At 36.9% G+C, this 14,674-nt stretch overlaps 1 protein-coding gene across 50 annotated transcripts in view; it reads right to left on the minus strand.

Moving 5' to 3' along the window:
• Positions 1–4,645: 4,645 nt before the first annotated feature.
• Positions 4,646–14,674, minus strand: part of LOC105230773 (twitchin) — a 152,963-nt gene continuing 142,934 nt past the window's right edge. For 48 of the 50 annotated variants that reach the window (XM_049459936.1, XM_049459935.1, XM_049459933.1 and 45 more), the window contains 7 exons: positions 11,385–11,726; positions 9,751–10,793; positions 9,229–9,285; positions 7,512–7,657; positions 6,475–6,601; positions 6,115–6,417; positions 4,646–5,805 (listed from right to left, as the gene is read on the minus strand). In XM_049459936.1, the coding sequence (XP_049315893.1) occupies positions 5,186–5,805; positions 6,115–6,417; positions 6,475–6,601; positions 7,512–7,657; positions 9,229–9,285; positions 9,751–10,793; positions 11,385–11,726 (2,638 nt within the window). In that variant the 3' untranslated portion in view covers positions 4,646–5,185. The remainder of the gene's footprint in view (positions 5,806–6,114; positions 6,418–6,474; positions 6,602–7,511; positions 7,658–9,228; positions 9,286–9,750; positions 10,794–11,384; positions 11,727–14,674) is intronic. The other 2 variants (XM_049459945.1, XM_049459917.1) reach the window with 1 other exon arrangement.

The raw sequence follows: 14,674 nt of genomic DNA on the forward strand, positions 1-14,674 counted from the left end.
CAGCTCAAGCTTTATATAATTGATGGAAAACTGTCAAATAACTGTAAATTACTATTATTAAAATAGCAATAATGTGGGGAATTAAAATACCACATCAATATTAAAACGTTTTATTTAATAAGCTGTTCAACACTTTTACACTTGTTGGCGTCTGTACAAGAAGTGACGCTTCTTAAAACTAAAAACTAAGGGTTCAGTTGAATCTGTAAATTTCCAGAAATAATATCAAGAGAAAGAAATAATGGAATAACTGACAAACAGTGCTGCCAGATGTGATACTTCTTGTTTGTGTGCTCACAGTACTCCACCTAAACAAAGTCTTGCTGAACGTTTTTTGAGGTTGAGGTCCTTTATCAGATCCCAGCGCGGGTGCAAATGTTTCAAATACGGCTATGTGGCGTACTGTCGAATACTTCGTCATTGGCTAAATGGGCTGGTTTTTGCCGCTCGATGCTTACATTTATAATCTTGCCGTTAACTTCGATGGCAAAAACACGTTCATCAAGTCTTTTGATCACTTTGTGTGGGCCTGAATGTGGTTGGTCAAGTGGCCGTTTAGTTGAGTCGATTCTCAGGAATACGCGTGTGCATGTTGACAGTTCTTTGAAACAATACGTTTCCTGACGGTAATGGTGGGTTGAAGGAACTGGTCTGATTTTCCTAATATATGAGCGAAAACCTTCAAGGAAAAATTTGGGAGTATCACGTTGGATCTTCATCTGAGAAAAATTTGCCAGGAACCCGGAGTGTTGTCCCATATAGATATTCTGCGGGTGATGCTTTTAAGTTTTCCTTGTAGCAAGTTCTCAATCTCAATAATACTGTTGGTAGAACCTGAGTCCACTGAGAGATTTGATGACACATGATGGCGGCTTTGAGTGTGCGGTGCCACCTTTCTACCAGAAAGAATACACTGCCGTGGTGCGAATACACAGCCGCCGACTAGCCGTGCTAGAGCTGTAAAAAGCGCACTTTCGAATTGGGTACATTGATCGGTAGTGAGCAGCTTAGGGCATCCGTAGCGGGCAATCCAATGGGAGTAGAATGTGTTAGCAACTGGGCTTGCCGTTATGTCTTTAATGGGTACCGCTTCTGGCCATTTCGTAAATCGGTCGACCATAGTCATGCAATACTTGAATCTGTGAGAGTCCGACTAGGTCTAAATGGACATGGGCGAATCTCTCGTCCGGAATAGAGAATGTGGCGGGTGCTGCGTGTACATGGCGACCTATTTCGGAGCGTTGGCATAGGACACATTCTCGAGCCCATTGCGTAACATCTTTGTTCATTGATGGCCACACGTATCTCTGAGCGATGAGTTTCACTGTCACTCTGCCGCTGGGATGTGCGAGGTTGTGTAAAGTTTCAAAAAATTTTTGATGTAGCGGTGCTGGCACGAATGATCTGATGTTATTTGATGAAACGTCACAATAAATCGTCTGCCCGTTGGGATCAAAGGTAAGCGTTTGGAACCTTAATGATGTTTCGTTATGTGCGAGAAGTTGCTGCAGCTCTTCGTCCGAGGCCTGCGCTCGGGACAGCTAATCGTAGTCAATAACTGCTGGTAGATGCATAGTTTCAACGCGTGAAAAGATGTCAGCGACGTTGTTGTCTGAACAGGGGACGTATTCAATGTTAGTCGTGAATTGGCTGATAAATTCTAGCTGTTTGATCTGGCGAGGTGAGGATTTATTCGATTGTTGATGGAACGCGAAAGTCAATGGCTTGTGATCTGTCCTGACAGCAAACTCACGACCTTCAACCCAGCGTATTAAGTACTTGATGGCTTCGTATACAGCCGACAATTTTCTATCATATGTGCTGTAGTTAATCTGTGCGGGTGACAACTTCTTCGAGAAAAATCCAGGTGGCTTCCAAACGTTTTTATGTTTCTGCTCTAGCACTGCTCCCACCGCAGTACAAGATGCATCACACGTAACCTGAAGTCCGGCGGCTGGTGATGGATGAGCTAGGAGAGTTGCGGCTGCTAGTTGTTTCTTGATGTAGATGAAAGCTTGTTCTGACTCTGCTGTCCAAGGTACTGGTCTGCGATCGTTCTTCTTCTTCGAGTCATTTAAGAACTCGTTAAGGGGTGCTTGGGCAGCGGTAGCGTTTCTGATGTGTCGTCGGTAGAAGTTTATTGCGTCGAGAAATCTTCTTAGCTCTAAAATTGCTTCAGGTTTTGGGAAATCCCGTAGCGCCTGGACTCGGCTTGGAAGTGGTGCGGAACCTAGTTTCGAAATTCAATATCGCAAGAAATTGACTTCGGAAACATCCAAAACACATTTTTCCGCATTAATGCACGGGCCATATTGCCTGAGCCGCCGGAACACTAGCCAGAGGTGTGTTATGTGTTGTTGTTCACTGGATGATGCTATCAGCAGGTCTCATATACGCAATCGAGGCCCGTGAGTGCTTCGTTGATAAAATGCTGAAAGGACTGTGCCGCGTTGCGGAGGGCGAATGGCATGCTCATGAACTCGAATAACCCGAACGGGGTTATTATGGCGGTTTTTGGTATGTCTTCCTCGGCCATCGGAATATGATGAAACGCACGTCTGAGATCGATTGTAGAAAATATGTTCTTTCCTGCTAATATTATGGCATAATCATGAAGAAGCGAGATTGGGTACCGGTCAGGAATAGTTCTTTCGTTGAGTCTACGGCAGTCTCCACATGGTCACCAGTCTTCATTTTTCTTCTTGGCCATGTGTGAGGGACTAGCCCAGGGGCTATTTGACGGTCTGGCATGACTCAAATCGATTAGTAGTTCAAATTCCTTCTTGGCCACTTTGAGGCGTTCAGGACATAACGGTCGAACACGTTGCATACACGGTGGCCCGGTGGTAGGGGCGGTTGCATAGCGGCCTACACTGTGCGAGTCTGAGTTAGGGTCTACCAAGCGACCACGTTTGAGGTCCAAAACTAATCCAAATTTTTGAATGAGATCTGCACCGATGATTGGGTATATATATACAGAATATCCAATGAATCGGACGCCGTAGACCTATGTTGAGGGTGAGTGCCTTATCTCCGTAGGTGCGATTTCGCTACCGTTTGCAGCTTGCAGTCTAAAAGAGGTTGGTATTTTTTTGCCTTTACGTGAAAGTGGAGTAACCGAAATATCCGCGCCAGAGTCAACGAGGAATTTCGTACCCGATATGCGGTCGTAAACGAATAGTCGGCGATGTGTTATGTTGCCACCTGCATCCGCCGTGTCTGCTGGGTGTTTCCCTGAAACATGCAGGGCCGTGCGCACTTTTTGGCACGTTGGTCAAATCTCCGATCATAATAATATGGTGTGCTTGTAGCATTGGCCTGTGATGGGCTTGACGTACTGTTACTGTGACTGATTCCGTTGAATGATGCTTTGTCGAGTCTCTGAGCCAGCTTTTCGACTTGCCTTGCCAACTCGTCAAGTTGCTTTTTTATGTCACTATTAGCAGCGGATTTGTGGGTCACAGCCATTATACCGAGATCTCCATGTCCTCGCTGAACTTCCATGAGGCGATGTGCTGTTCGCGCGAGATTAGCATTGTTTTCTGCACCAGTGGCAGCAATTGCTAGTTGTATCTGTAGAGGAAGACGGTCAAACCAAATAGTGCGCACAAATGCTGCATCTAAATGATTACCTCCCAGGCGGTGGATTTCTGCCAACAGTTCAGACGGCCGTAGATCACGTCGTTCGACGCCGGATAGCAACATTTTGAAACGGCGTTCCTGAGGAATGGCATAATGATTAAGCAGTGCTTCCTTAAGTATGATATATTTATCTGTCTCGGGCGGATTGGAAATGATGTTTTCAACAACGATGAGTGTTTCTTGATCGAGGCGAGCTATCACTACATAGTACTTCGTTGCGTCCGTTGTGATTTTTCTGAGTTGGTGCTGCGCTTCGACGGCAGCAAACCACAATTGAACCTGCGGGTTCCAAAACGGCGGCAGTTCGATTCGTTCAAATCGGTCGATGTGCGTAGTTTGCAGTGGTGGGAGCTCGGAAGGCGTGTTTGCTTCAAAAAATTCCTCGGAGGGGTTTTCGTCTTGCGAACCTGGGCACTTATCGCTTGATTTCGTTGTACAATTTTGCTTTTGGTCCATTTAACGTGTCTTGTTAAACCGTAGGGGTCACCAATTATGTGGCGAAATAAAATACTCAATATTAAAACGCTTTGTTTAATAAACTTGTTGGCGTCTGTACAAGAAGTGACGATTCTTAAAACTAAAAACTAAGAATTCAGTTGAAGCTGTAAATTTCCAGAAATAATATCAAGAGAAAGAAATAATAGAATAACTGACAAACAGTGCTGCCAGATGTGATACTACTTGTCTGTGTGCCCACTATAATTTGTGAAATATAAAAGAAGTTTTTATGTTGTTTTCTCCATTTATTTTAATAAGCTTAAATTTTTAAGAGCATACCTAAAGCGTAAGTCAAACAAAATATATAGATTTAAAAACTAAATATATTAGGCATGTAAAGCAATTCAGCATACAACCCGATTTTCATAAAAACATTCTAGACTTTAACTCAGTTAATCACTGTCTTGGAAAAGTTGTAAGAGTAAGCAAATACATATATGTATATATACATATGTAGGTTGCAAGATAAACCGCATATGTGTAAATATGTAGTACACGTATATGACAGTGTATAATTGTATATACATATATAATGTATAATTTAGATCTTACGTAGGTAATTATTATTATTACGCAGTTAGATTTTATTTTCACAGTTGTTAAAGTGTTTTTTTCGTTCGAGGGCAGTGTATAAATCTTTTAGCATCGTTAAATTATTATTGTGCTATTTATATATGTTTGTAAATATAAATACATAATAATTTGTTTGTTCGGAGCAATGTTAGTTCACATTATCGCCATGATATATTTGCGTAAAAGTATATATATGTACACATGTATGTATATACAAAATGCATATTATTCATACGTACAGTGTGCATCTTAGACATAGGTATTGGAAGATTTTTAAATTACCAAAAGTCGATATTTTTCAAACATTGTAACGAGGTTGCGATGGAAAAAGAGAGGGATTTAATTGATGCTATTTACCTATGCCTCAGTTATATGGTAAATATACTTATTTGAACTAACATTTCGGTTTATATTTTTAGTTTTCGTTTCTTTCTAAAACTAGGTACTTAGTTACATTATTATTGTTTTTTATTCAGTCGACATTAATAGAGAAAGCACTGAAAGTCTCACTCTTTTTACCAATAGCCTTTGCTTGATATTGACCCACGTCATCCATGGAACAATTTTCAAGAACAAATTTATAACGATTACCGTCTTTGATGAAGCTATACTTTGTGCTGTTTTCATTTATTGGTTTGCCATCCTTGAACCATGTTATCTGTAATGGCTCAACCTGGGTTTCACAAACGAAATCACATCTTTCACCTACCGGAACTGTTACTGAACTTGGAAACTTTGTAAATATGGGTTGTTTGGGTTCTTCACCAGGTACGAGTACGTTTATAGTGCAAGTGCTGAACGATTCGCCAACATCGTTGAATGCCTCACATGTGTACGTCCCGCCATCTTCTGGAAATATTTCAGCTATTTGTAACTTATAAATATTAGCCTCGTTGGTGTATTGGAAGTCTTTGCTTGGTTTGATCTCCTTGTTGTTGTGCAGCCAAACTACGTCGAAATGTTCAGCGCCTATAATACGGCATGCTAGTGTTACCATCTCACCATCTTTCACAAAACGTGACTCCAGGTGGCTTACAATTTTTGGTGGTTTGGAACTGCTTATCTGTCGTTTACTGGCATTTTTATCTAAGGCTGTAGAAAGAAATATTATGTTGAATTTAGACTTCGAAATTAAACAAGTTTTTGTAAGAATTAAGGAATATGTCGTATGTTAAGGAAATACAGGCTTCTATTAACATTTTAAAAATGTAAGCAACCATCTCTAAATATCTGAAAGCAATATGCAGTAATATGACTTGTTTCTGTTCCGCGTGTCGGTTGATTGAATCAAAAATTGTGCAACTTTTAAAATGGAATTATCCGGGGGCCAAACGTTTGACATTTCCATCGTATTTAGGCTTATCTTAATATAATGCAATCAAATCTTTGTTTTCTACTTACGTTTAACAGTTAAATTGCATTTAGTTTCAACAGCGCTAATAGAATTCGTAGCAGTACATGTAAATATGCCTTCATCTTCTGGGAAAATTTCATGTATAGTAAGCGTTGCTACCCCATTTTTGTATTTTAGGTCCATAATATCTGATGATGAAATAAGCTTGCCGTTTTTAGCCCACGTTATCTGTGGCTCAGGGTCCCCTTTAACATGACAAGTTAAAAACAACTTATCACCGTCATTTATAGTAAGATCTTGTAGCAACTTCGTGAACTCGGGCTTGCACATAAGTGCATCATCAGGAGGCACTAAAAGTATTTTTAATTTAATAATTATTTTATCCAAACGGTTTATATTAAACTCACAAATTAGCTCCTTGGTAGCGCTGCGAGATCTAGATGGGCTTCCTAATGTATTTAAGCTATTGCTGTTATATTTCTTTTTATAGCTGGTACTGGTGGAGTTGATGGAGCTTGAATTGTGAATGTTGATCTGAAATATGTATATAGTTTATTTGCGGTTGCGAAATCAAATTACATCATAATAACGTTTGTAAAAGTGGCGGTGGGTTTTTCAAAAGGAACGCTAAAAAAGTAGATCGATAAGGACAGCAAATGACGCCATATTTATTCTCGCTCTCAACAGGTCGAAATTATTAAAATTTACTACCGAAATTCGGAGTCAGTGGCCTCAATTTTAAGAGCGGATTTTTTAATATCAATGAAGTTTTTTTTCCTGTGAAAGTACATTCGTACGTACTTCATGAGACACCATTGCATTGCATCCCGAAAAAAATACTATTTTGAAATGGCAGCAGTATCGCCCGATTTATGCTTGAAAACCGTCGAAAATTGGGTTCAGAGTCTGGACTTCTGCAAGCGTGCCCATGGTGGCCATGCAAACGAAATCGAGTTCCTATGGTTAGTAATCCGATCTGAACAATTTGTTAGGCCATTGTACCGTTGCCTTGAGCAATATTGTCAAATAAAAAAGTTTTCTTTTCAATAACTTGATTCCGATCGTACGATTTGTCTGACGATTACCTATGACAACAATCCATGTCGCATTTCGTGACAGATCTCGTCAAATAAAAAATTTCCTAACAAGAACGTGTTTCCGACTGCTAAGTTTGTATGGCAGCTGTATGCTAGAGCAGTTCCGATGAATGATTAGCTTCTTGGGAAGAAAAAGTCGTGTTCAGAATTTCAGGTCGATATCTCGAAATCTAAAGAACTATTTCACATATATACAGAGATACTGATATGGTTAAATCGTGCACACTTGCTTCAGACCAAGATTTTGGATAGATACTCATATTAAAGATAACCTCCAAGTATGTGGTGAATAGTTATAAGTGCATCTAGTGTTTTACAAAATATTCCGTAATTAAGTTGAAAATTACCTGGCTGGTGGAAGAGTAATTTGTACTCTGTTGTACAGTAGAAGAAGAGTCGTTGTATTGATTTGAGGAGGAGCTGGATGTGAATTTCCGGATCGCGTTGATGGGGGACGGAGCTGGCTTCAGTGGGTGTTCTATATACTTCCGATCTATTACCGCACGTTAGAAGAGACACATTAATGCAAATTTTATTAAATATGAGACGTTCAACTTTTTAAAACGAATACTAATCAATACTGAATTTACTCAAATGACTTCGTGTCAACGCACAAATTAGAATTAATAAATTTATTAACGTAAAAATATTTTTTTATTTATTGGATACGCGGCTCGTTTGATTGAATATATTGAAATTAATTAATTAGTTAATATTAACAATAATTATAAACATATATACAGTCCTGTTCGAAAAAAACCATACAGTTAAATTATCCCTAATTAAAGCTCCCATAACTTGAGTATGAATCTTTTTAGCGGCAAGTAGCTTTGTTTTGTGTATATACTATAACAGTTTTGAATATATTTGTATCTTCACTAAATCAAAAAGTGAAATAGTTGACTCGTGACAAGTGTTTATATAAAAAATATACCAAGGTCGAAGCAAATCGGTAATGTCGTTAATGGAAAAATTGGCGCACTATCGCAGCATAAATTGTCCGTACGTCAAATTGCTGATAAAGTAGGATTCAGCAAATCATCTGTTGCCAATTTTTAAGGAAAGTTACAGAATTGGGTATGTATCGATTAAATCCTTTATTGAAGATGTACACAAAAAAATGTATGCGTAAATACACAAACACTGTTCATGGCATATATACGTGATAAAATTTACCAATGCAGGAATAGTGTTATTTTGTTGTACATGTCTTTTGCAACCCAAAATACATTTCTTTAAATCAAAATTGATTGTCATTTACGATACTGTTTTTTTATTACTCACGATGGACACATTCAGAAGGCGGAACATGTGAGTGCAAATACTCGTATAATTAGAACATCAGTGGTCAGTGAGCGTAAATGGATAGCGGATAGGTTTTCAATTAGTAACAATATCAACAATTGTTAAAGGTTCCTATTTAATAAATTTAATTAATTTAGTAAAGGTAAAATTAAAAAAATCAATATTTTTTATAAATCTCATCTTCTAACATAATTTTAATATTGATTTAAAGTCCTCTGAATTTTAATTACAATTTTGAGGTGTGGGTGTTGAAAAGTATAATTTGAGAGAAGTTTTGAATCTCTAAAATTTGCTGAGTTGGTAACAACATAATAAAAAAAAGAATCATAAAGCATCCAAAATTTATTTATTACTACTATAGTAATTTTCAAAGTTGTCGAAAGCTCCTTTTGAAAATATATTCGTTCCAGGTTCCACTACCTTATTATATTAAACCGAAATTTTTGTTACCCTTACAATAGTAAAGTATCTAAAGTATGACAAAAGCAGCAACGTTTTGGGTTCATGGTATAAGTATGTATTCGTTAAATTAAATCACATGCATAACCGAAACTTCATATACAGTTGATAGATTTAAAATAAGCCGGTGTTTATTTGTATTGGGATGAACGTACCTAAATATGGAGAGCTATTTTTAATTAAGGAAATAATTTGGGTTATTAACAATGAAAATTAAAGGGAATTCAATATACAAAGAAAAAACCAGGTATCAACAAAAGTTTATGTATAAACGAATAACAAGTTTTATTTATATATTACCTCCAGAATGTAGTAAATTGTGAGCAAGTTCTGCCTGCTCAGGTGTTACCCATTCTCCTATGAAAAAAGTCGAATTAATATTTCTTACTAAGTTTAAAGATTTAACTTAATATTATTACGTATAATGATTATTAAATCTAATTATCAAGTATATTTTTGAGAGAAAAAATTACAATCGTATTATAATTAAGTACGGAATACATAGTTATTATTTTTTTTTTTTGAAAATCTGACTTTGACCACTTATAGGACCTGTTATCTTACCCAAATTCAAAGGAGTGATGTACTATTTATATAAAAGGAAAATCAATAATAATTTTTTGAATAAGGTAAATTTCGAAACTTGGAAGCAAATATTTCGACATTGGACGCGAGTTTCAAACACCGATAAATTAAATATGACTAAATCTCTCAAAAAACATGGTTCGCTTCAAACCAGGCGAGTGTTGTACAATTATAGAAATACCACAATAATGATTTATTTTATTTCTAATTATAATGATGATTTGGCTTAATACATACCCTCAACTATTACTACACATTCGGTTTCATCGGTACCATGACAGTTGGTTGCTTTGCAAGTATATTTGCCAGAATCTGAAGGTTTGCAATCAATGATTTCCATTGTTACAACGCCATCTGAAGCCGACATTGAGTATTCATATTTGCTTAGCTCTCTTCCATCCTTATACCATTTAACAGTTGGTACAGGCTTGCCGCTGAGACAACATAATAGTTTACATGTATCACGTGCTTGCATAACACGCGGACGTAAGAGGAATGTAAAGCTGGGTGCCGATTCTGATTCTTCTTGCCAGAAAGTATATGGTAAAGGATCACGTCGACGCATTGGCGTTGATTCGCTACGATAACGTGGTGGTTCTTTCGGCAATGGATGTACATTCAAAAATACGACTTCCTCGCGCGAGCCATAGTGATTTTCTGCACGAATAATATATTCGCCTCTGTCATCCAATCTGACACGATTAATAATAAAGTAGTAATCATCACCGGCATAACGTTTCATAAATTTAACACTTTGCCGGAGTTCAACATTATTGTGAGACCATGTTAAAGTTGGAGTAGCACCAGCTATACAACGGCAATAAAATTTAACACTTTGACCTTCATAGCAAAATTGTGATGATGGTCGGATGACAAATCTTGGTGCTGCTTGCCGACGATCAAAGGAAGTTTCGTGCATTTTATATTTTTCCATGAGTAATTTACGCAATGAAGAATATTCAGATAAACGTCCTATTGGCAGTAAATATTTATTGAAATCTTCATATTTTTTCCGAAGTTTATCACGGAACGCAAGGTAGCGATCCCGAGATATTTGCTCAGAACGATCACCATAATTGCCGCTAAGCCAGGGATGCAATAGGCACTCATGAGCAGTCATACGTTTTTCCTTATTTGCAAGAAGGAGTTTCCTGATGAAGTCCTTTGCTTCATCAGATATGTGGAGAAAAGCATCTCCATCAAAGTCCCAGTCACAGGCTTTAACATTCTTTAAAGTTTGGATATCATTATCGCCAGCAAATGGTGACAATCCACTTAACCTATTAGAAGAAATAAATTATAAATCGAAAAATGATCAATAAAAGGCGTGTTTTATTTGACCAGCAAATTAAGCTATTAGCTTATTTTTTATGTAAGACTTAGCCAACATAACTATGTTGGCTTGTCATAAGCTATCATAGCTTGTATGAGTATATTGAACCAGAGGCAATGCCAGTTCATTGCTTTTTTTCATTCACAATAGCAAGGTTTTTTCCACAAAAATGTAGTTGGCAAAGCGGGAAACCTAATTTTGACATATGAAAATGTAAACAAACCAAAATTACATATTTTTTGGATGAGTATTGAGTTAAAATTAAGACAAATATGAACACTTGTTTTCAGTTTTTTGTATTATAGACCTCAAATACCTAAAATAAATATATAATATTTGCATAGTATATTATTCCCTTTACAAATTTGAAATTTCAAACTAAATTGTATATCAGCTTGTTCTTTTCCGCATTACCAACCCAATACATTTACGCGAATATATGCAATAAGATAATTACGTTTTATTTGTCCATGATTTAGCTATTAGCTTGTGATGGTCAAATAAGTATTGAATATATATAAAAATTTGAAATACTTACAGAACATAGGCAAGTACTCCAGTGGCCCACATATCTGTGTAAAAACCTACTGGCTCACGATTAACAATTTCTGGTGCGGCAAACTCAGCTGTGCCAGTGGTTATTTTGACAACTTCATTTGGATCTAAACGAGTAGCCAAACCGAAGTCAATCAGTTTTACATTAGTACTAGAGCGAGTATGACACATGATATTCTCTGGTTTAATGTCTAAATGAATAATATTCTTTTCGTGCATATGCCGTATTCCTTCGCAAATCTGGCGCATGTAGTTTATAACTTCCGCTTCAGTCATACGGTAACCCTCAGTTGTTATACGCTCGAATAATTCACCTCCAGATAAACTAAAATTAATTAAACGTATATATAATTATTAGACATATTAATTACTTTTGCAGGAATTAGTGTACTAAATTTTCAATTTCAACTTTTCACCACTATCACTTATCACCTGTTTTAAGGTGCATTGCGCGTTACTAATTACAAATATACATACATATACAGTCATCGACTGACACTTAAAGCGAACGGTTGTGATTTTGTGCTATTGGTGGTTTTTTGCTATTCTCCCACACCTTTTTCGTAAGTGCATTCTAACTCCAATAACTTTCATTTAAAGCACCTGTTAAAGAGTGTATATATTATAGTATAGTGAACAACAAGAAACATGCCCCCAGGGGGACACTCTCTTGATGATAACAGGTTCTCTCTGTTATCAACAAGTCCCAAATCAAAAAGAAAAAAAATTCAAGCATTTCCCAATAACGATTTCCCAAGCCTTCCTCCAACAACAAAAGATAACCCAAGATATTTAGTGCTAAGTGCAACGAACTCTCAAAAACCCATAAACAAATATTCGTGTTTTGCTGTGCACAAAGCGTTAAAAAATATAAGCACCGAAATAATAAGCATATCAGAACTTAGAGACGGAAAACTTTTATTATTAGTTAAAAATAACAACATAGCTCAAAAATTCATATCAACAAAAACTTTATATGGCATATGTGATGTAGAAATAAAACTTCACAACAACCTTAACTACACAAAAGGAACAATTTACGCACCATGCCTCAACGAAATCTCAGACGATGAAATCATTGAACACTTAAAACCACAGGGAGTTGTATCAATTTTCAAATTCCCTAAATACATTAATCAAAAGCCAGTACCTAGTGGAGTCGTTCTCCTGACCTTTGATAAATATCACCTACCTGAAAAAATTGAAGTGTCATGGTACACAACTAAGGTAAGGCCATACTATCCAAACCCTATGAGGTGCAAAAACTGCCAACTTTTAGGTCATACAACAAAACGATGTACTAAAGTCGCTGTTTGCGACAAGTGCGCTCTCCCCCCTCACCAACCATCCCCTTGTACTCGCTCCTTTTGCATAAACTGTTCAGGTAATCACGCATCTTCTGACAAAATATGTCCCAAATTTATACAAATGAAACAAATAATAACAATAAAAACTGACAAAAAGTGCTCCATGCGAGAAGCAGTAGAAATACAAAAAACCCAGTTCACTCCTGCACTCAGTGAAAACTCTGCTACATTCGCTAGTATAGCTAAAAATACTACCAACAACTTAATAGAAAATAACAAACTCTCAAAAATCTCTTCTACAGAAAATATTCCTTCTATTACAAACAACAAACCTACCAACAATATGTATCAAAAAACACAAGAAAAAGAAATAACCGAAAACAATTTCACCACAGCAAATATAGCAAACACAACAACAACAGTATCAGTCGATGACTCTCAAACCCACGCAATGATCTCATCATTGCTTTCTCACCTTACAGCTCCTATACTAACAACACCTACAATATACTCACCTCAACCTACAATACTCCCCGCTCTGACAACAGATAATGAAATGATAGAGTAAATAATGCGAATTTTACAGTGGAATATAAATGGCTTACTTAATAACTACCCTTATTTAAATATCCTTATTAATGAATTTTGTCCGGAAATTATTTCACTCCAAGAAACCCACACCCCTTACAATAAAAAGGTATACCCACCTAATAAATATCATAGCTATTTCCACAATAGCCCACAAAACTTATACGCCAAACAAGGAATTGCAGTTTTCGTCAAGAAATCTGTAAATCATAAGCAAATCCCAATCGTCAGCAACATTTCTTGTTTAGCTATTGAAATAGAAATTGGATTCAAATTTACAATTATCAATTGCTACATACCACCTCATCAAAATTTTACTTATAGAGAACTCGTAAATATCATAAACCAGTTTACTACTCCAATTATCATAATGGGAGACTTCAATGCATGGAGTCCATTGTGGGGATCATCGACAGTGAATAAAAGGGGCGAAATCATTGAAGATTTAGTCATTTCAAATGATCTTATCGTGCTAAACGATGGTAAAGCAACTCACTTCTCTACACATAACACCTTCACACATCCCGACATTATCCTGGCCTCATCCACAATAGCACCCAAACTCCTTTCTCATACAATCGATGACCTCCACAGTAGCGATCACTTTCCCATAGTCACATCCCTCTCCATCCCTAAAACGTACAATGTTAAGCCAAGATCCAAATTTCTAACCGAAAAGGCAGACTGGGAAAAATTCATCAATATTTCAACAAGATTATCCAATACTAAGAGCTCTAGAGAAAACGTAAATGCTGAAGCATCTGCTATTAAGACTATTATTCGTTCGCAGCTCATTTAACCATTCCTCAAAATAACACCCAAAGGTTTTCAGCAAAATTACCGTATTGGTCTAATCTATTATCTATTCTCCGAAATAGGAAAAAGTCTTTGTGGGCAACATTCAAACACAATAGAACTGACGATAATTTAATTGAATATAAAAAGGCTAATGCTAACTTTAGAAAGGAGTTAAGGTTGGCTAAAAGGCAATCATTAGAAAATATAACAGCCAATATAAACCCAAATACGAAGCCGAAACAAATATGGTCCGATATAAAAATGCTAACAGGATCCACACACAGACTCAGTATATCCCACATTAACACGCCTTCAGGACCTATTTACACATCCCAAGAAATCGCGGAAAAATTTGCAGAAACATGGTCATCATATTCCTCTGAAACAAACTTTCCTCCTACATTTAACGCAATTAAAAAACGAATAGAAAATGAAACCTACTCTAACTCGTCACCGTCTCCAAATGCACTTCATATTGAAGCTGATATTACACTTAACGAATTCGATACGACACTTTCGACCTTAAAAGGAAAAACACCCGGTGCAGACAAAATATCCTATCCCATCTTAAAAAATCTCC

Source organism: Bactrocera dorsalis, chromosome 6 (assembly GCF_023373825.1).
Source record: "Bactrocera dorsalis isolate Fly_Bdor chromosome 6, ASM2337382v1, whole genome shotgun sequence".
Classification (NCBI taxonomy): domain Eukaryota; kingdom Metazoa; phylum Arthropoda; class Insecta; order Diptera; family Tephritidae; genus Bactrocera; species Bactrocera dorsalis.